Source organism: Borostomias antarcticus (assembly GCF_949987555.1).
Source record: "Borostomias antarcticus genome assembly, chromosome: 5".
NCBI lineage: Eukaryota > Metazoa > Chordata > Actinopteri > Stomiiformes > Stomiidae > Borostomias > Borostomias antarcticus.
In genome coordinates this window covers 17,199,386-17,222,369 of record NC_140238.1, presented here as the reverse complement: position 1 = coordinate 17,222,369, position 22,984 = coordinate 17,199,386, and the positions used below count along the sequence as shown (strand labels likewise).

The 22,984-nt window shown below is 48.1% G+C and overlaps 1 protein-coding gene across 3 annotated transcripts in view; it reads left to right on the top strand.

Annotated features, from left to right (window-relative positions):
- atrn (attractin) overlaps positions 1–22,984 on the top strand; it is a 70,369-nt gene that overhangs the window by 18,772 nt on the left and 28,613 nt on the right. The window contains exons 14-26 of one of the 3 annotated variants that reach the window (XM_084437988.1): positions 274–412; positions 534–718; positions 910–1,129; positions 1,350–1,535; positions 1,694–1,939; positions 2,076–2,213; positions 2,387–2,480; positions 2,844–2,896; positions 4,149–4,243; positions 4,530–4,608; positions 4,825–4,982; positions 12,803–12,864; positions 17,515–17,878. In XM_084437988.1, the coding sequence (XP_084294114.1) occupies positions 274–412; positions 534–718; positions 910–1,129; positions 1,350–1,535; positions 1,694–1,939; positions 2,076–2,213; positions 2,387–2,480; positions 2,844–2,896; positions 4,149–4,243; positions 4,530–4,608; positions 4,825–4,982; positions 12,803–12,864; positions 17,515–17,524 (1,665 nt within the window). In that variant the 3' untranslated portion in view covers positions 17,525–17,878. Of the gene's footprint in view, positions 1–273; positions 413–533; positions 719–909; positions 1,130–1,349; positions 1,536–1,693; positions 1,940–2,075; positions 2,214–2,386; positions 2,481–2,843; positions 2,897–4,148; positions 4,244–4,529; positions 4,609–4,824; positions 4,983–12,802; positions 12,865–17,514; positions 17,879–22,984 lie in introns of those variants that run through there. The other 2 variants (XM_084437987.1, XM_084437986.1) reach the window with 2 other exon arrangements.

The following is a 22,984-nucleotide window of genomic DNA, read 5'->3' as shown; positions in this document are numbered from 1 at the left end:
AGTAGTCTACAGTACCACAGCTGAACGTATGTAGCTTGTTATGCTACAGCGGAACGTATGTAAAATCCCCCCCTCCCCCTGGAGATTAATAAGGTATTCTCTTTATTCCAGATTTCTGAAATCATTATTCGTAGTGTTCATAGTGAGCTATACGATTATGTTGTGTTTTTTTTACTGTTTTCCCCGGGGACAGTAAGTGTGTTGTGTGTGTGTGGGCATGTTCCTATGCCAGGGTTTCCTCATATGTTCACGTCGACTGTGTTCATGTCCCAGGGCGCCATAGCGGAGTACGAGACGTGCCCCAAGGACAACCCCTCGTACGTCTGCAACAAGAAGACCAGCTGTAAGAGCTGCGCCATGAACCCCAACTGCCAGTGGGAGGCTCGCAACCAGGAGTGCATCTCACTGCCAGGTACTGACAACTTAGACAACTCCGTCTAAACCACCCCCCCCGTCCGGTTACCCTGCGTACCGTACGTGTCTGCTGTCATGCTGGATGATTCTCTGTGCCCCCACCCCCTCCCCCCGCCCAGAGAACGTCTGTGGTGAGACCTGGCGCCTGGTGGGCAACTCGTGCATGAAGTTCATCACGGCCAAAGACTCGTACGACAATGCCAAGCTGACCTGCAGGAGCCACAGCAACGCCGTGCTGGCGTCCCTCACCACCCAGAAGAAGGTGGACTTCGTCCTGAAGGAGCTGCAGATCATGAACGTGCTGGTGAGAGCGACGCGTCTTTGGTTAAGCGCTTCATCATACGTACGTGCGACTAGTAAACCCGCTCCAACTTGAGCTCGGTGCAGCCTGTAGCACTACACCGTTGTAGACGTGATTCACAGTTTTACCTTGTCACACGGACTCATTTCGTGTGTGCGCGCGTTTGTGTGTGTGTGTGTGTGCACGCGTTGCAGTACAAGGCCACCATGACTCCCTGGGTGGGCCTGAGGAAGATCAACGTGTCGTACTGGTGCTGGGAGGACATGTCCCCGTTCACCAACACCTCCCTGCAGTGGCTGCCGGGCGAGCCCAGCGATGCCGGCTTCTGCGGCTACCTGGCCGAGCCCGCCCCCAGCGGCCTGAAGGCCCAGACCTGCATCAGCCCGGTCAACGGCAGCCTGTGTGAACGCGCCGGTGAGTCCCGGCGCACGCACACACACACACACACACACACACACACACACACACACACACACACACACTCTCCCTCTCTCCCTATCTCTTTCTCTCTCTTTCTCTTACACACACGTGTGCACACTCAAAACGTTTTTTTGGGGGGTCCGAAGAACCGTTATTTGTTTGTTTGTCAGAGTGTTCTGTTTGACCGTCCCCCCCGCCCCCCTTCTGTCCTCAGCCAACCTCAGCGCCAAGCAGTGCCGGACCCCCTGCGCCCTGCGCTCCACATGCGCCGACTGCACCAGCAGCAGCTCCGAGTGCATGTGGTGCAGTAACATGAAGCAGTGCGTGGACTCCAACGCCTACGTGGCCTCCTTCCCCTTCGGACAGTGCATGGAGTGGTACACCATGAACAGCTGCCCACGTAAGCCCCCCTCCCCTCCCTCCAAAGCCCAGATCTCCCTCTCCCTCCCTGCCGCAGCGTTGACGCGTGTTGTCCGAGCTGTTGAGGTTTCCCCCGGGGGGCCGTTGGTGTTGACCCGTGTCTTCTGTGTTCTTGCGCTCCCGACCCCGCGGCGGCAGCGGAGAACTGCTCGGGGTACCGGACCTGCGGCCAGTGTCTGGACCAGCCGGGCTGCGGCTGGTGCACCGACCCCAGCAACACCGGGAGGGGCCAGTGCATCGAGGGCTCGTTCCGCGGCCCCTTCCAGACGTCGGGCCCCGCCCCCTCCAAGCAGCCGGGCCTCGCCGCCGACCCCCAGCCCACCCTCAACGTCAGCATGTGCCCCCACGACACCAAATACAACTGGTCCTTCATCCACTGCCCAGGTAAGAGCATCTCTGGAACCGTACGGCCGTCGGGTGAATGACCTCTGACCTCTAGCGCCTGCGTGTGTTCTGAGGTTTTTGTATTCCATAGTAGTCCACCTCAGCCAGGCACTCGAAACCTGCCCTGTTTTTGCAGCTTGCCAGTGTAACGGCCACAGCCAGTGCGTGAACGAGAGCGTTTGCGAGAAGTGCGAGGACCTCACGAGCGGGCGACACTGCGAGAGCTGCGTCGCCGGTTACCACGGGGACCCCACCAATGGGGGCAACTGCCAGCGTGAGTAGTCGGTTGGTCGGTCAGTCCGTCCCGGCTCTGCCTCCGTGAGAGGCGGCGTTTCGATGCAGTGAGGACCGCGGTCCGCGGGGCCCGGTTCTAAGCAGATGTGGAGATGTTCCGCTTGTCCCTGTGCTGTCCTCCGCTAAGATGTGAGGACCTTGTCGTTTTCGCAGCCTGCAAGTGTAACGGCCACGCCAGCATGTGCAACCCCAGCAACGGGAAGTGTTTCTGCACCACCAAGGGCATCAAAGGGGACCACTGCCACCAGTGAGTCTGACGGCCATCTTGGCTTGTGTTTGTCCCTGCCCAGTGTGTCTCTTCTCTACTTCCTCTTTCACACCTTCCGTTCCCCAGCGCTATTCTACCATGGGTCTGTGTCACTGTCTGCCTGCCTAGTCTAGCTCCACCTCTCTCTCTCTCTCTCTCTTTCTATCTGTCCTTTCTCCACTGTGTTACCAGCTCCCATTGACTGAAGGTCATGACTGATGGAGTTGTTAGGATGTTTTTCTCTGCTCCATGTGATGTATGGATAGCCGCTCACGTTGATTGGAACTCAGATGCCCTCCTTCAACTCTCCTCCCCTCTCCTCCTTCCCCCTCCTCTCTCTCTCCAATGCCGTTTTATTTTCAGATGTGAACTAGAGAACCGTTACCAAGGCAACCCCCTCAAGGGAACGTGTTACTGTAAGTGAAATTCCAATTACAGACCTCTATGGAGAGCAATCACAATAAAAAAGTTGTCAAACTGACTCATCTATTTGTTCAGGTCCATAATAAGACTGGTATGTGTCTCGTAAAGTGGGCTTCACATCAAAGCAGGCTTCCAGATAGTAATTTAACCAAAGCACGAGGGAGGGGGGCATTGACTGTGAATTATTGAATAGGTTATGAAAGCCCTGTTCTCCACGCTGAAATACCAGTCTTTTGCTCAGTGTCAGAACAAGTACAGTGTTCAGGTTCCCTAGGAGTGTAGCCAACCAAGTTCAAAATGGTGCATAGGACCTGTTACACACCAGAGAAATTCCATAAAATGACTGAAGGTGAAATATCTTTTCTCTACTGGCGTTGTAAGAAACAAAAGGGTATATGTTTTGGTCGTGTAAACAAGTCTCATCGTTTTGGAACTCTGTTATACGGTATCTATTCTAACTGTTAACACCTTTCTATCCCTCTTTTTCCTGGTCTGTGCCTCCTTGGCACCAGTATACAGGACACAGATATACAGTATTGATCTGGCTCTCCGACTCTGTCTCACTGGATAAATTAACTTACAAGCTATTTGCTGTTGGATAAGATTTATTACAATATCAAAGGTAGACCCCTAGATTTAAAAAAAAATAAAAAAAAATGGCACCCTCACACGGATTGTATATTATTTAGAAACAATTAAGATTTGACTTTTTATTTTTAAATTTGTTTTGTTTGTTTTGTCCTTTTTTTTTTTACTGTTTTGTTTGTATGTTATTTCTGCTGTGTTGTATTTAGTTTCCTTATTGTATGTGTGTGTTTGTGCATGGGAGTTAGGGGGGGACTGTGCAGAAGGAAGGGTGGGAGGGAGGAGTTATGGGGGGAGGGAAAAAGAAAAAAAGGCTCTGGGTGACAGCACGGGAGGATGTCAACGATGGATTGTGTACAGTATACTGTATTATTGATACTGGCAATGGAAATGCTTGTGTGTGTGGGTACTGTATGGGTGGTTATTTTTATTAATGATACTGTACCCTCTTATGGAATATCTGTCATAGTGCTCACAATAAATATATAGAACAAAAGAGAGAGTAGCCAACCAAGTGACCTTCCAACCCCACCCCACCCCCCCCCCCCCCCCTGCAATGGGGAAAAAAATACTGTCTACCCCAGCCTAACTATTTAACTACAATAAGTAGCATGTGGATGACACATTGACATCGTTTCCTGTCCCCCCCCCCCCCGGCAGACACCCTGCTGATCGACTACCAGTTCACCTTCAGCCTCTCCCAGGAGGATGACCGCTACTACACCGCCATCAACTTCGTGGCCACGCCCGACGAGGTAGGGAACTAGAGCATGCTGGGAGTGCACAGCGGCCGGACCGTCTCACTGGACTGCCTCTGGACACATTCACTCATGCTTTGTTGAGTTTGTTGATGTATGTTAATGTTAAGTTAAGTTTGTTAATGCTTTGTTGAGTTCATGAGTTTGCAGTAAATTGTACATCTTCATGTTCCAGGGCCGGTTGTTCAGGTTCCTGGGAGGAGCCCCTGAACACCATCCTCTCCTCCACCGCTGTTGGAACATTCACTGATCAGTCGTCCTGTGTTCTCACCCCTCTATATAGCAAAACCGGGATCTGGACATGTTCATCAACGCCTCCAAGAACTTCAACCTGAACATCACCTGGGCCACCAGCTTCACAGGTACAGTATAGACCGACAGGGGTCACGCGTGTCGTCTCACGTCAGACGGCACAATGACCCCCTCCCCCCCGGTCCTTGGTCCGCTGGTCGGCCATCGGGATGGGTCACTTTAGGACGACGATGCCTGTTGTAAGACATGGCCTGAAGGCCTCAGACATGGTAATCTGTCTTTCTGTCTGTCTGTGTCTGTCTGTCTGTCTGTCTGTCTGTCATTAGCAGGAACCCAGACTGGCGAAGAGATTCCCATCGTGTCCAGGAGTAACATCAAGGAGTTCAAAGACAGTTTCTCCAACGAGAACTTTGACTTCCGCAACAACCCAAACATAACATTTTTCGTTTATGTCAGCAACTTCACCTGGCCCATTAAGATCCAAGTGAGTCCAAGTCCACTCCCGCCAACCATTTTCAGTCGTTTTGCTGACTTACTTTCCCTTAGACATTCATGGTGGAGAAGATAATGACCATGAAGAGCATGTCTTCATCAATGAAAAAAATGAAGAATTACAGTAGAATTCGATGTGCCTAAAACATGCATGCATGCAGTACAACACGTACGTTCTCACACACATGCACGTGCACGCACACACACACACGCACACACGCATGTCAGTGGTGCATAATGTTCCTGCCCCTGTGTTGATGTGGCTCCCAGGTAGACGCGCTAGGCTAGCGGTGAATAGGCCCCTCTGTCTCCCAGCTGGACTGCTGCTGTGTGTTTATGCAGCCCGGCCAGACCCCAGCTCTACTGGTGCACTCAGTGCCCTTACAGCGTGTGTGTGTGTATGTTTATGTGTGTGCGTGCGTGAGTCTGTGCGTGTGTTTTTGTGCATGTGTGTGTGCGTGCAGGGGGAAGGGGTGAAGACTGTGTGTGTGCGCGTGTGTGCGTGTGTGTGTGTGTCAAAGGGGGGGTGCCAGCCTGTACTCCGAGTGCCAGTCTTCATGCTAACGTCAGTATTAAAGTGTTAATCCTGCTATTTAATACATAACAATACCGTGTGTAGCAGTGATTCGTAACGCTGTATTCCATGTGCACATTGTATATCCATGCTTACAGAGGCAATATTAACGCTGAGCTTGGCCCATCCTTTAAGATGGCGTTCATCTTTAAAGCTCAAATTAAAGTTACTTGAGTAATGCTACAGTATTATTGTTTTATTCAGATAGAACTGTTTTATTCTGCGTATAGCAACACCTCAGCACCTCACCACATAAAAGTGTTGGTGGGTACATGCAGTACTGTATGAGTGTGTGTGTGTGTGCGCGTGTGCGTGCGCGTGCGTGTGTGTGTGTGTGTGTGTACTGGTGCAGGGCCCAGCACTCACACACAGGGGTGTTCCATAACGAGTGCCTGATCTGTTCAGTTCTGGAAGTGATTTGGCCGGGGCTCCGCTCCCCTCCACCCCTCCGCCCCCACCCATGAAAAAACCCTTCTCTCGCCCGCCTCCATTCTCGTTCCTCCATGTCCTGCCCGTATGTACGTGCGTGTGTGTGTGTGTGTGCGTGCGTGCGTGCGTGTGTGTGTGTGTGTGCGTGAATGAGAGGGAGAGAGCAGCCATCTGCAGCTTCAGCCAGAGGAAGAGAGACACAGGCCGGCCAGCTACACAGCAGCGCAGAGCTCCCCCGGTGCTCCTGGCCCACCTCTCCTCCTCTCCTCTCCTCCTCTCCTCTCTCTCTCTCTCTCTCTCTCTCTCTCCTCCTGTGTGGGATGCCCCTCTGGGGCCACTGCTCCCCAAGCCTAGTGTCCTTCCTCTTGGTTTAGCCTGGTCACTGCTCCTGGCCGTTCCATGGAGTTGTACCTTCGCCGGCGAGGTAACATTTTCCACTTGTGTCTCTCTCTCTCTCTCTCTCTCTCTCTCTCTCTCTCTCGCTCCCATTTCCTCCACTCCGCCCTGTCTCATTTCAGTCTGTCATTTTCGCTTGAATTCTTTTGCCTTTTCTTTTAGCAGTCTGTCAAGTGTCTTGGGGTGGCACGCGTGTGTGTGTGTGGAGTGGTAGGTGGTTGATGGGTCGACAAGCACTAGCCTGGAGCAGGGTGTTAGAATAGTTGATAAAGAGGACTGTAGGAAATACAAGGGCAAAGTGGAATGTTAAGTTGAAACACATGGTGCAAGCAGAGAGTGGGCAAGCGAAGGGAGTTGATGGCGCTGCAGTTCGATGGAGTTTTCTCTTCAGCGCCCCGAGGTTGTGCCTGTTTGTGTTTCTCTTGCGCATGTGGTCGGAAGTCCAGTGGTGGTGACGCAGGCGGTGTAGTGTTTGCAGGGGCCTCTATGATGCCTGTGTGTGTGTGTGTGTGTGTGTGTGTGTGTGTGTGTGTGTATACTTGTCTCTCTGCTTCAGACTGCTGGTTTGTGCGCATACTGAATGCTTACCTTGTGAAAAACAAAATTACATTTAATCAGGAAAATATCAGGGGAGGCCATACAGTATATGCGCATTGTTTTTTGTGTGTGTCCCATTTACATACAGATTCAGCCTGAGAGCTGAGCACCTTGTGGCATCCATAATACTGCCTGAATTAAGTCAGCAACAGACCTACAGTAGTTAACCAAGGGAATGAGACCGTTTGGCCATGGTCATGTCAGACTATGGGGTGATTTCCCACTTGGTTTATCTCAAACATTACTTCTAACAACTCCTAACTCAGATGAGCAGCGCAGGAATTGTATTTAGAATGATAGATTTGTGGAGTTAACCATGCTTCATGCCAACCATGTACTATATGGTCATTCTAACTCTATTCCATTTCTTTATTTGAAAACGATGCCTTTGAGATTTGAGTTGAGTCAAGTGAATTCTCTCCCATGAGGGCCCAGATGATCAAAACCAAATCACCACCGTAATGAGATCGATTTGTGTGCATCGACGCATCTTAAATGCTCCGCAGACAAAGAATAATTGTGAATTTAATAATGTTTGCAGAGGAAATGACATCGCAAAGCAAACTAATTACACTCCTTATTTCCTGTTCCCTGTCTTGGTAAACATGTGGTGTGGTGCGTAGAGATGAGCCCAACCTCTCAGACTTCTCCCTCACCGCTGTGCAAGACCAGGCTATAAACTCTAATTCTGCGCAGCATGCTCAGCTACACATGGTTGATTGCTGCGCTAGTCGGATGCGCTTGTTCTGCTGGCTCATGCGTGGCCGCTGCTGACGTAGTGTCTACGGCTGGTAGGAATGCTCTATGCGACCACACCCGCATCGCCGCCCGGCTTCGCCAATTCATGCCAGCTGTTCCTCTGTATTGTCATCTTCGTTCATCCCGTTTATGTGGACGTATCCTCCTGATCCCTCTTGCCTCGTTTTCATTTCGCACCGCACCTTATCAAATCTTTGTCCAGACCTGCGGAGGGTTCGTCTGTCCTCACGCCGATAAGGACGTATTCCTCCAGATGCCATTAGGATTCTAGTGGCTGTCAGGAGACGTTAGCTCTGGCATTCCTCCAGCGTTAATGCTCGGCGACAGGCCCCGTCGTGAAATCCCTCCCTGGCCTAAAGAGTCACCCTCCGCTGGGCACATAATGAGGGCATCATCCACCCCCCCCCCCCCCCCGGGCTCCTCCACGCCCCTCCCTCTCTGCGACATAAGACGCCACATCCACCGGACACTCAGGATTAGGCCCAGACACAAGCGGCTTGGTTCTGGCCCCTTACGGAGTCTGACAACTTCCACAGTCTGAATAATACTGTATACAGCCGCCACGCTGGTATTATTTTTGAACAAAAACGGCACCATGCTTGTTAGCTTGGACCCGGGAGGCAGTTATTGTCTCATTAGCAGCACTGTTATACTGCACGCTTCACGATACCACAGAGGGCGAGGAAGCCTGTGCCTCAATACTGTAAGTCAATAAGGACTAATTTCAGATATTCCCCCGCAAATGCCAGGGCTTGAATTCCTAGGAACTCTTGAGCGCCGCGGTTCCAAGAAATGGCCCTCCGGTGCCGCGGGCCCGCCTGTGTGCGGGAGGGGAGGCCTTCCCGGAGCTGTGGCGGGGCGTGGACTCAGGGCTGAAAATTAACTTTTTGGCTCACCTGCCAAGGGGACTGGTAGATGAAAAAATCCACCGGCCTAGTATATTTTTTACCGGCCAAAATAATAAATAGCCTTTTTTGTCACATTATGCATCTGTTTCAGTACTTTTCATTCAGATAATAGTATTATGTTGAATACATGCTTAAGGAAGAGGCCAAAGTAAAATTTCAAATAAATTAGTTTAATTCGATGCCTAGAAACATTGCAATTCATAGAAATTAAATTATTAATTTCCATTCACTTCCACGGTGTAGAATTATCCATAACTACCTAACCCTACACAAATATGAGATATAAATGATCCATCCAAGCCTTAACCTCATGGTCTTAATGTGTTTATGTACAAAATACATATACTGTAACATATTCACAGCCTGTCATCATGTAAAGTTAAACCTGAGCTGGATGACCAGTGAAGTCAGTCAAGGAGGAACCAGTACCGTCTTCAGAGCTTATAAGCTACATGACAAGCGATCAAAGACATCCCTTCTGAGAAACAGTGACTTGGTATGCTATGGAAGCCCAGAGACAGGATGGTACACATCTACTTTAGGTGTCTACTGTAGTAGCGCGCGTCCTCTTGAGGTAAATGGGAACGATTTTCTGTGCGCGAGTAGCCTCGCGTCACCAGTCTCTCCTAGTGCGCGAGGCTCCGCAACAGTCATGTGATTGAGAACTTTATTTGGTGCAGCGGGAGAGCTATTTAACCCTCCTATTGTGTTCCTGTTTGGCCCCCTTTCCAAGTTGTTCGCGGCCAAATTTAGCCGGTCTGTTTTAACTGCTTTATCTTTTAAACTAAAAGGTCAAATTTGGTATATCTGGTATCTGGTGAAAGCTGAGACCTGTGAGATGTTAAATCTGATTAAATAATTAACATAGATATTACCAAATTACTGTCATGTGACTAAGTACACAGTATAAATTTAATATTTTATTTCCGGTTATTCAGAAATTCAAATAAGAAGGCCAGTTACACCCTGAAACTCTGTATATATCTGCCAAACAACACATTGGATCAGTTCTTCAATATTTCAACATATACTGTGCAAAATCTGATGAGAATATTAAATAATACGACTTCTCTGGAGAGGTTTCAATGTGGGTTGGGTCAAGGAATGTCAGGAATGTCCAATCATGAAAAATGTCATACTGACTGGATATCATGTCAGAAACATGGCATGTGACATAGCTATTCACTCAGGACAGTCTGGGGATCTATTTAAGACAAATATATATATATATAAATGTATATGGGGGGGGGGGGGTGAGGAATGTACTAATAATGGATAAAAAGGCATAGTGAAGGCATCTGATGTGATACACATGGCATGTTAGAATTCTACATGCTCAGGTAGGTCAGTGGGTCAAATTATGGCTATACATCAATCAATCAATTTAAACTTTAAGGGCAAAGTTCTCCAAGCGAGAACAATTGTGGCGTGGACTTTGGTTTTGAACTCCCGGGGGTGCATACGACCCGCAGAATGTTGCGCCAAGGTTATGCACCAATTATTTCTCTACTCTTATAGAAAATAGAAGAGAAAGCTTCTCTACATCATCATACTACTTAACTAGAACACCTTTTTAACCTATAAACACTGTCTCAGACTAGTGGTTAACATGAATAACTGCAGTGAATATAGAAAGGAGACACTGAAAATGTATTCCAAAATGAACATTTATTGTAAAACAAATTCAGTCTGAAATGTGTGGTTCACGTGGATGAATATGTGTGTGTGTGTGTGTGTGTATGTGGGGGGGGTGTTTTCCATCTGATGGATGAACATAATCTCGTCTTATGTTTTTTGTCAAATCGTGTAGCTTGTGGTGTCTGTGGCGTTGTGGCGTGGTAGCGAGACTCCGCCCCCGTGGGTAACAGCCGGTCAGGGACAGTACGGTGACCTCTGGGCAATCTCCATGCACCCACGGGTGAAGACCATGTGTCTCTAGCCCACTCACGGTCTGAGTTGTGGTGTCCATGGCGTGTTTAGTGGCGTGCTGGTGAGACTCCGCCCCCTCGGGTCAGAGGCGGTCGGGGACAGTGTACCCCTCTCCAGGCCACCGACCTGCACCCAACGTTTGAGACCGTGTGTCTCTAGCCCACTCAAGGTCTGAGTTGTGGTGTCCATGGCGTGTTTAGTGGCGTGCTGGTGAGACTCCGCCCCCTCGGGTCAGAGGTGGTCGGGGACAGTGTACCCCTCTCCAGGCCACCGACCTGCACCCAACGTTTGAGACCGTGTGTCTCTAGCCCACTCAAGGGCTGAGTTGTGTTGTCCGTGGCGTGCATAGTGGCGTGGTGGCAAGACTCTGCCCCCTCAGGTCAGAGCCGGTCGAGGACAGTGTACCGCTCTGCAGGTGACCCACCTGCACCACGGGTGAAAAACGTGTGTCTCTAGCACATCCATGGTCTCTAGCCTACTCAGGGGCTGAACTGGGAATGAACTGGGTGGGGGGGCATTTTTGTGTTACTCATTCATTTCCTATGTCGGTTAGTTTTGACCAGGAAGTTCGGGAACAACCCTGATGTTATAAAGTTGAATAAAACCTCAAAATTCAATGCGAGTGGTTGGTCAGCAATTTTATATGTTCAAATGCCTAGTGTGGAGGATATCATAAGGTCTTGGGCAATCAAATGTAAAACACAATATTTATGATTGATTTTAAGTTGTAAATTGGTCTGACTTGACCGAACACAATAGGAGGGTTAAGTGCAACACACAACGAACACAACGCCGGTCTATTGCATGAATGTGATGACATTTCACGCATAATTTATTAAATGACTCTTTTGGTACAAACATTTACCCGCGAGCGTGGCGGATAGCCTCCGAAATTTAGTCGCCAAATGGAAATGTTACCCGCCATTGGTGGGTGGCGGGTGTTAATGTTCAGCCCTGCATGGACTCCAGCCCTCCAGAACCCTGCTTATGTTGGAGCGGCTCTGAGGAAGTGGGAGGGGCGACGGGGAGAGAGAGCAGAAATGAGAGCTGCTGCTTCCGAATAGCTGGGCACGGAGGAATGTAGAAAAAAAGAAGAAGCAAAAAAAAAAGAGGGAGAGGAGGAAGATGGAAAATGTCCGTGGTCTGCCGGCCACCCTCTCCACTTTTCCATCTGCGCTCTTGGCCTCCATTTTCTTACTGTCTGGCAGCCTCGGCACGCGGCGCTGCAGTTAGCAGGCTGTGGAAAGCACATGGCATTCACAATAAGGATCTCCTACCCGTCTGGTGTGGGTGTCTTGTTTTGATAACGGCCAGTGGGCTGACATCATCATATGTGTGCGTGTTTGTTAGAGGCTCAAGCGTCAGCCTTTTTCCCCATCAAAGGTCCTCTGAGGCAAACAAGCATAGCCCTGTCCAGGTCGCCCTGCTTTGATCAGCACCAGAACGTAGCTGCTATTGCTTCAGATTCGGTGTTGGTTTGCATAAATCAATCTAGTTTTACATATTCTAAACCATCATTTTTTGTGTGTGCGTATTTTCACCCCTGATCGCACATTAAGCATTCATAACCTAATCTGACGTGCGTTGAGCAGTTTTCATCAGCTTTTGTCTTCCCCTGCTGTGAGATTGTATGCAAATCCCAGCTTTGCGGGGAATAATAACCAGGGTGATGATGAGTTTTGGACCGAGGTGTCACCGTGGAGGTGGTGGCGCGTGTGAGGGGAATTCTGTCAGCGGAGGCGCACTACCTCCTCGCCGCCAGCAAGGGGCACTGTTGAGCCAGCCTAGAAGTGGCCGGGCATGGGATGGGCCTGTGGTGGATCACTGCCAGTGTTGCAGCAACAGCCTCCAGTCTGCTGTCATTAGCTCCGCTGTTATTGGCCAGCAGCTAAGACTAGGCAGAACATCATATTGATGTTTGCCTGACAACATTTATGTGTGTACTACCTTGTGACTAATGCTGTGTGTGTGTGTGTGTGTACTAGGTCTTGTGGCAGTTGGAAGACACTGATTTGTTATATATTTGAGACATTAAGATGGCTTTTGATGTCTCTTCTAATAGAGCCAGACCCTGCTACTCTGGTCCTCGTGCAAGATCTACAAGGTCACCTCATACGAAGCTTGCATCTTTAGGCCTTCCTGCTGAACACACACACACACACTGGGATTTCCGCTAGTTAAAGCGTAATTTCTGTCTGCTCTCTCTCTCTCCCCCCACAGATTGCTTTCTCTCAGCACAGTAACTTCATGGATCTGGTGCAGTTCTTTGTCACGTTCTTCAGGTGAGTCCATCCTCTTCCTCACCAGTGAGTAGGCCGGCCTCTCCCCACCAGCCATTACTGAGGAAGGGGCAGGAGAACCACTCCTCCTCCCTCCCTGCTAGCCCTCAGTGAGCTGGGCTGTCACCACACACACTAGGGCTGGGTTCCAAAAATCGATTCATCGATTCTGAATCAAATGATTCAGAATCGATTCATGAATCCCAAAATCGATGTTTTATTTAATGAATGAATGAATAAATGAAGGAATGAATAGTTCATTAATTCATTCAATGATTCATTCATTCATTCATTTTTGGAAATCAGTATCGATACCTAGCCCTAGTATTGATGTGTTGCATAACTTGGCAGTCATGTAATTAAGGTTACAGCAAAAAAAAAAAAGGTTTTAGTAACACTAACCGAATCGATATTGAATCGAATCGAATTGAATCGTGATAATCGATTCTGAACCTTGTGAATCGGAATCGAATCGACTCATCGATACCCAGCCCTAACACACACACACACACACACACACACACTACCCACTTGAGGGAACAGAGAAAACTGCTGTCCAAGCATGGACAAAACTAGATGTGTTGTCTGTCTGCGAGTGTTGGGTTTTGGAATGCAATACAGGTATATATGTCCATATTCATCAACCCAGATTTTCAACTCAACAGATTTTCAATTTTCATACCCCTGCTGAAGTTTCCTGCCGGGGTCACAATCCGTATTTTCTCCTGATATGTATGTGGCAAAACATTTTCACACCTTCACGTTATCACAACTAGGGCTGCACGATTATGATAAAACATAATAATTGCGATAATTTGCTTCAAAATGGTAATTAATAATTGTGATTAATATTTATTCTACAACAGAGAGTTTGGATACTTGATTCTGATTAGCTAGCAGCCATTGTAAAATACTCGGCTGCGACCGCATAACAATTAGTATTAATGCGCCGTCAATCTCATTGACGAGGCCATTGATAAGATCAAGCGGTAGGCTACTATGCTTTGCGTGGCAACCACTCGCAGCAACCTCGCCTTTTTCGTATCCTATTACAAAAACACACTCATCAGTCCGACTCCAACACTTCCACACCCCTACCAGCGAAAACGAGTGCTCTGGAGAACTGTTTTAATAACTGCACTATAGCTGGAAATGTTCAAATAAACGTGAACCACCTGAATTATGCCTATATAGGCTCATGTGAACAAGGTCAACCCAAATAGGCGAGATAGCCCATGTTGCCTGGCAACCATTTAATTCAGAACTATAGCCTATTGCGGAAGATATGTAAATACTAAAATGATAAGAATGATCGGTAAATAAATTATTGAATGTTACTACTGTGTGTTTTTTGTGAATATATATGTAGTAACCGTAGAAAAGCAATTGACCACTCGAGGCAGTCTCAAAAGGAGATAATGGCAGCACAACCCATATCTCTTTTTGAGATCCTACTATCTCAAATTCTACTGTTTCCACCTGGTCCACAATACAGTCAAACCAAATGTGTCATTTCCATGGTTACACGTACGCTGAGAGAGCTGCTCGTCCTCCTCAGCAAGTGACTCGTCTTAAACGGAGAGAGAAATGGAGAGTTTGAAGAAAAATAAATGTTCATGTAAATTTACGACACCCTGGAAAGCAGAATTTGCCTTTCTTACAGAAACGTTTAAAGGAAAGGGGCATGCTTTCTGTAACAATCTGCCGTGACAGTGAGTTTTTCTGTAGACAACGGGGGTCGCACTGACACGAATCGCCGTGGAGAAACGGTGCGATGGAAGTGCAGTACGTAGCGGCGCAGTGGTACGGCGTGTAGCACCGTTGCCTCACAGCAACAAGGTCCTGGGTTCGATTCCCACTTGGGACGCTGGGGGGCGAGTTCTCCCCAGGGTTGTCAGGTACGCAGGTGGCGTATCTCCCGGGCCTTTCTGTGTGGAGTGTTCTCCCCGTCCCCATAAAGAACCCAGTATGAAAAACCTGCAGAAGAACAGATCGCTAGCGCTGTCCCTCCCCATTGAAGATGGACAGGAGCACTTGGATTGGTCCCCCTGCTCACGCACGCGCCTCCTGGCTGCTCCCGGCTGCCCTTGGGGAAAGGACGACGGGATGAGTTAAGAACAGAAGAAGTATTTGTACAGAAAAAATTGTACTCGTTCAACTGATGTAGTTTCTGAACACATGGTATTTTGGAAGTGTTCCAGTCTGGTTATAAAGCTCTGCACAGTACCGAGACTGCACTCCTAAGGATTTTTTATTATATATTTCTGGCTACGGACTCTGGTGACTCTCTTTTTCTTGTACTGTTGGATCTTACTGACGCTTTCGACACAGTGGATCACAATATTCTTCTCTCCCGCCTGGAGCACTGGGTTGGCATCAAAGGTTCAGCTCTGGAGTTTTTCAGGTCATACCTGTCAGAGAGAAGCTTCTGTGTTAGCCTGGGTGACGCCGTATCCGCCACTGCATCTCTCCCTTGCGGGGTGCCCCAGGGCTCAATTCTTGGACCAATTTTATTTGTTGTATCTACTCCCCCTAGGATCTATTTTCAGGAAACATGGAGTCTCCTTCCACTGTTATGCAGATGATTGTCAAATCTACCGGCCCTTGAAACAAAACAACCCTGACTCTTTAAAACTGTTGTTGGCATGCCTGGAAGATGTCAAAGCATGGTTAGCTTTAAACTTTTTATGTTTTAATGACAGTAAAACCGAAGTCATGGTGTTTGGTCCCAGCAATGCCCATGTGTTTTCACCTGCTGATCTAGGCCCTTTTAAACATTTTGTGAAGCCAACTGCCACTAATTTAGGGGTGAAAATTGACTGTGACCTAAAGATGGACAAACAAATCAATGCTGTAGTAGGAAAGAGTTTTTTCCAGCTCAGGAGGCTGTCCAAGGTCAAACCTTTTTTTATCACGCTGTGTTTTTGAAAATGTAATACATGCTTTTATGACTTCTCGTCTCGATTACTGCAATGCTTTGTATATTGGTGTCAGTCAGGCCTCTTTCTCTCGCCTGCAGTTAGTCCAGAAGGCTGCCGCTCGCCTGCTAACTGGTACACGTAAGCAAGAGCACATTACCCCGGTACTGGCTTCGCTCCACTGGCTTCCTGTGCGTTTTAGGATTGATTTTAAAATTTTGCTGTTTACTTTTAAGTGCCTAATTGGCTTGGTATCCATCTACCTTTCGGAACTGCTGGAACCCTATGCTTCTTCAAGGTCCCTCAGGTCCTCTGATCAGCTTCTCCTGGTTGTCCCCAAATCCAGGCTGAAGCTCAGGGGGGATCGGGCTTTCGCAGTGGCAGCCCCTAAGCTCTGGAACGAGCTGCCTCTGCATGTTAGACAGGCCCCCACTCTGCAGGTGTTTAAATCACGCCTCAAAACTCACTTATATTCTTTGGCGTTTTCCTGACATGGCCTAAGAGACTTGTCCTTTTTTCATGTGACATACTGCGTATGTTTTACTATGTGCTCTTTGTGTGTTCTTGTTGTTTGACTTGTACAGCACTATGGTCAACTTTGTTGTTTTTAGATGTGCTCTATAAATAAAGTGGTATGGTAGGGTATGGTATTTCATCTCTAATGCGCGCGCGTGTGTCTGTTTCCTGTGTCGCCCATTACACTGCTCGTGTGTTGAGTCAAGGTGCACTGCATGCCATATGACAAATAAAATAATTATCTTCTTCTTCTGCTCCTCGGCCAGCAAGGTATCGTAGGCCGGCTAGGAAGACCTGACACAGTTGCTTATGCTGAGACTATTATGCCCTCACATGTTGACGCTTCTTAAAATGTAAACTATTTTACATAAACATTATATTATTTTTGTTATTTTCATACTGCCAGAATGCAGGAAACAAAGTCTCTGTAACTCGCATGGTACCGGGGGACAACCCCCAGACTCCACACTTACTTTGGAAAGTCTCACGATTTTTTTTAGGTCTCAAAGTTGGCAAGTAAGAATATGGCTGTGGGCTTGAATTTGCTTCTTCAGAAACTGCTGTAATGTGTTATTGATTCAGGAACAGGGAGGACCAAAAATGGGACAGCAATATAGACCGTGTGTGTTGTTGCTCATACACATACGAGCATGCACACAGGACAGAAGTGTGTGTGTGTGTGTGTGTGCGTGCGTGCCCGTGCACCTGACTACACCCACAAAATTACACAGGGATCCATATCATTGCCTTTATTGATCCATGATCCAAGTAAGGGCAAAACAGGGCATACTACACAGCTGCTGACTTGGAAAGATGATTTTCGAGAAGTGTGATTGCTCTGATGTTTTAAAAGCAGCATGTTTAAGACATTGCTTCAATTATTCATTCAGGTCATGTGTATCTTCATGATGGGTTACTTTAGTGGGATCTTGGAATGTTTGATGTAGGGTTCCACCCGTCCCAGTAAGCTCCGGACACACACACGGACACACACACACACACACACACACACACACACACACACACACACACACACACACACGCCCGAACACATGAAATGACTTACTATGCATATACAGACTATGTGCACATAGAGTATATAGGTAAGCTTTTCATCATGTGTAATGTTGCGTCAGCACAGGTATATAGATACACACACACGCACACATATTCTAACTCTCTCCCTCTTTCTCTCTCTCTCACCCCCCCCTCTTGCCAGACTCTTCTGAATCCAGTCCCTCCCCACTCGCACTCAGTCACCGAGTGCACTCCGTTTTGTAGTCCCCTCACAGCTGAATGTAGTTCCCTTGATTAGGGTGTAGGGTATAAAAACCTTAGGGACGCACTCCCCTCACTCCAGCGGAAACAGGAAACACAAACCACAACGGTTACCATGGTTTCGCATCAACAGCACTTTGCAGCGGCAGAGGCATCGTTAGTATCTTCCTTGTTACAGCTTATGAGGGTTGCCTATATCAGATAGCCTACCTAGGTCCTAAGTGGAAATAACCCAATTACAATATGGCCAAGGCATTCAATTATATTTATACATCATTTTAAGAACTCTTACCTATTCATTTCACCGTTACCCTATTTCATTATTATTATTATTATTAGGACTATTGTCAATAAAATAATTGTCATTTTTCCACCGCTGCTGCTTCAGCACGATTATTTGTAGGCAAATAGTGTATTCTTTGTTTGTATTTTTGTTTTTATTTGCATTAAAACAAAGCAGGCCTGATTTTGTTTGTCCTGATTTTATGCTCATTTCATCTTCACTGTTATGAAGCACTTTGGGCTGCAATTCGTTTTGTGTTGAAAGTTGCTATACAGTTTATTAAAACAAGCCCATAAAAACTGCACAAGCTGGCCGTATGAACCTGTTTTTCCTCTTGTCATTTTCTGCAAATAATGTCTGACATTCTAAATTTTGGGGAAAAGTAGTATATAGAAAGTGCACTTACTCAAAAACATCTATGAATGGTAAACCATACATAGTAAACCAGGATGTTTCTGTGATCTCATCCTTTCCAGAGCTGAGTTCACCTGTGGTCTGAAGTATAGGCTAGTTTAGATTGCAGACCATACCACTAATATGACAACCAGAGATTTCACATATTTGTCTCCAGATTCTGTATAAAGGATACACAGGGATTTCCACAATTCTTATTTATTGAAAATAAAATAATATTGAAAACTGAAAATTGGGCAGCACCGATCACAACTGAAAATTATTAATCCCCATCAATGGACCCCTGTCTTTCTTGGCAGGGGAGGGGGGGTTCAAGAGAGGACGCCCTGGATGTGTCTGGGAGGGATGGGGTATCGGACGTGGATGTGCCTGGGAGGGATGGTTGATCAGACGTGGATGTGCCTGGGAGAGGCAGTGGATTGGACCTGGATGTGCCCAGGAGGGAAGATGGATCTGGACTGGCCTTGATGGTGGGGTTCGACATGCATGAGGCAATGAGGACAGGTGGAGTCAAAGATTGTTTTGACCCCACTGCCTCATGCATGCCATCATAGAAGCTCCAAGTAGCAGGGGTTTCTTCTCCCTGGTCAGTCCCAGAGCCAGTTGGTGGAGCTCTCAGCTCCTAAAACAAACAGTGGCATGAGATATCTGCAGCATCTAGAAGGCTATATTCATGTTATGTGAAACACATTTACTGTGTACTTCTTTAAATTCACCCATTTCTTTGAGGCCTGTTTTGGACTTGCCTTACCCTCCAGGTTAATTTCTTTTATGATGAAGCTGTTGAGAAATATGTCCGGGAAGATGGTTAAAATGTTTTGGTCAGAATGAGTGCTGTGTGACTCCTCCAATCACTCCACATCTTACCAAGTAGTAGTCCTACACATCATTTATCAAGTCCTAGTAATGGGATACAATCACACAATTAATCTTCTTTCAAAGAATCTTAAACATTAAGGTGTTTTTGGTTGTAGGCCTAATCAGTGAAATCTGCCAATGGAACAAGTTAAACTTTGCTTAATCTTTGGAAGAAGATGCATTTATCTACAGACAAATCACTTGTCCTATATCTCACTGAAATGTTGCTTGTTGGTTGAGTGTCTACATTACGTGTAAAAAATGTGTTTTGTGGTGAGTGGCAGGCCATTCATGGACTAAACCTGTGAAAAAACTTACTCCCAAGCTTCTTTAGTGCTGTTTCGTTTTTTTGTGGACAACTTTTCATTTTCCATTCTCAGTTTGATCAGCTGTTTAGTCTATTTACTGTTTAGTAAATATCCACCAGCCACCACTTTACATTACAATTAATGAACATAATCTAGCGTTTTCTGAACTGGAGAACGGAATTTAATGAGAAATACAATGCAAATGTCGTATAATTTGTGAGGAACTTACATTTGTACGGCGCATTTTCCATTTCGGACAATAAAAACAGCTGCACATGTGAATCGAGCCTGCATCGGTGCAGACTCGCTACCGAGGGTGTTATAAGCCACTTCCACTCGGCGCGAATTGGTTTCGGATGGCACTTAATATGGCGCGGCCTCCGCGTGAACGCGCAAACCGAGGGGGAGTGCATAGGGCGAGGGAAGAGGAGCTGGATTCGAAAAGGGCCTTAATCCCCTGCTCAGTTTTCTGATGTGTGTGCTGTTTGCCTGTGATTCAGCAGAGATGAGGGGTCCTAAAGCGATTGTAGCGTGGAGACGGTGTGGCCTGGAGAGCCAGTCGGTGTGCTCCCTCCTTGTAGGTTACAGAGGGAAATGCATAATGGGGGTGTGGGAAGAGAGGATGCCGCTAATCCTCATGGGGGCCCCTCTTCCTTATCTGCAGCCCTGGCACAGAGAACTCTGTAATCTCAGCCCTGAGACACTTCCTAGCTAGCTCCCTACAGACAGCCCTGAGACCCTCCCTAGCTAGCTAGCTCCCCAATACAAAGCCCTGATACCCTCCCTAGCTAGCTAGCTCCCCAATAAAAAGCCCTGATACCCTCCCTAGCTAGCTAGCTCCCCCAATACAAATCCCTGATACCCTCCCTAGCTAGCTAGCTCCCCAATACAAAGCCCTGATACTCTCCCTAGCTAGCTAGCTCCCCAATATAAAGCCCTGATACCCTCCCTAGCTAGCTAGCTCTCCAATACAAAGCCCTACTCTCCCTAGCTAGCTAGCTCCCCAATATAAAGCCTTGGTATGCCCTCCACAGCTCTGGGCTCTATCTTTTATCTGTGTTTGGGGGAGGGGGGGGGCGATACTGTAGGAGCAGCCAGCTGTTATCAAAGGGATTTAGTCGTTCGATTGAAATCTCCAGAGAGAGAGGCTGAATTCTGGGTAGTATTGAACTGTGTCACACAGCTCTCTGCTGTGGGTTGTGATGGAGTCGGTTGGCAGGCGGGCAGGTGGGTACACACGGCAGGCGCCAGGAGGCGGGCCGCGCCATCAGTATTCAGCTGGGAGGGCGCTGCAGCGCGAGGACCTTCTCCTCATCTGACCGCACAAGCGCTGCCGAGGCAGAGGGGTGATTTCACATGTTTTTCTCTCAGGTCGCCGGAGTCAACCGTGTCCCGACCGCGAGTATTCTCTCTGCCCCGTAAGCAGCCCCCCCCCCCCCCCCCCCCCGCCTGTGGAAGGGCGGGGGAGGTCGTGTCCGGACCGTGCGTGGTTGTGTCGCACCCTCTCTTTCTCGGTGGCTACTCACCCTTACTCTCTTGTGCGGTATTCTATTAGGAAACGCAGTAGACCCCGGGGAAAATGTGTTTGGCACAGATAGATTCATTCCTTCATCCGACACTGACTCTCTCTCACACACACACACACACACACACACACACACACAGGTGTACGAGCACACACACACTTATGAATGCACACACACACACACACACACACACACACAGGCATCACACACACTAATCCATGCATACCCACACAAACGCACACACACGCACACACACACACACAAACAGGCAGTCTCAGCACTGGGATGGTGCCATAATTGAAGTGCAAGGAGGAGGAGCTGGAGGACTGCTGTCTCCAGTAGCAATCGTGCCTTGAGGGGCAGCCTGGCAGGCAGTCTTGAAGAATGGGACAGTGGGGGGGGGGGGTGCCCTCTGTCCTACTAAAGCATTATGGGGCTACTATCCTGTGTGCGTGTGTGCGCGTGTGCGCGTGTGTGTGGTGCGGCGCGGCGGTGGGGGTTGTTTAATGCACAGTGCCAGAGTTCGTGTGTCTCCTCTCGGCTGTGTGGCTCTGTCCATCTCTCTCTGCTGAGAGGACACTGCCCATGACCTTCATACCTCTTTGTTTTCATTTAACCTTTATTTAGTCAGGGACTCCCTATGAGACACAGGGAAGCCCTGCTCAGACAACACGTGTGATACAAATAAACATGAGTACAAAAGAAATATGTCTAATTTGTACACATTTACATTTAAAAAACTGAAAACTAATTTATACCCATTTACATTTCAATCCTTTAAAGAAAAAAAACACAGGGCCTTTGTTCTCCAGATGTGCATGCGTGTGTGTGTGTGTTTGTTTCGAATCCTTAGTGAGTACAACAGGCACTGTTGTCTGCGCCTGCATGTGTGCGTGCGTGAGCGCGTGTGTGCGCGCTGAGCTGTTGGGCCTCACACAGGGCTGAGTGACAGGACATTCTCATACTTTTGTCTCCTGTCTCCCCTGAGAGAGCAGCACCACTGCCTTACAAATACGCCCTCTCCCAGACACTCAGCAGGGGGGCTCGCTGTCCAGGAGAAAACACCTCTTCTATCTCCCTATCCAACTGTCCACCTCCCTCTCCATTCCTCTCTCTCTCTCTCTCTCTCTCTCTCTCTAACTGACTCTCTTGGTGTCATGCCATAATGCATACATGTGGAGATAGGAGAACAGTCTCACTGACAAGGGCCTCAGGCTGCCCCGCCTCCAATTAATAATGGATGACCACCAGGATCACATGGTTAGCGAAGGCCTCTCATTCCCTTCCTCCATTCCTCCTCCCCACGCCTCTTCCTCCCCAGTGAGGAGCGGGGGCTATGTGAGAAGGTTGTAATGCTCTCCCTGGTAATTCCAGAGGGACCGGGGGTGGGGGTCTGTACTCCGTCTCTGAGTGGGTGTTTGGGCCTCCTGGAGCGCCCGGTGTGGACCCTGTCCAGGTGGTTGGTTGGGGGGTTGTAGTGGAGGTGGCAGGTAGATTTGTCTGCAGCCTTAACAGGGGCTGAGCTGTTGTTTGCCCTGTGGCCATTGTCGACCTGTCAGGTTACCGGGTAGCGTGCCCAAACAGGCGCCAGCCTCTTTTCCTCTCCTTGTTGAGCAGCTTCAGACCCAGGGCTCAGCACCAATCATTCAACATCCACACTTGCTCTGTCAACTCCAGGTGTTATGATTCAACTCAACACACTCTTCTAGAACACGGTTGCATAGAATGTTTCCTGAAATTTCTCCATTGTCCGGCAGAATGCCATACAGCCGACGCCACACTGCTGTGCAAGCTATGTTCATTGTCCTAGACTACACACTTTATGCTCGGAGGATTTTAGGGTTCTCTCTGAATTGCTTGCGTCTCAATTGGATCCTGACCCAATTCGAATCATATTGGGAGTGTCTGAAATATTAGGGACACTGCAGAGAGCCCAACAAAGCTTTCTGGCCTGTTGTTTTATCACCGCAAAACAAAATCTAGGCTGATTCTTTTATTTTGGAAGAAGAAAAAGGCTCCAGC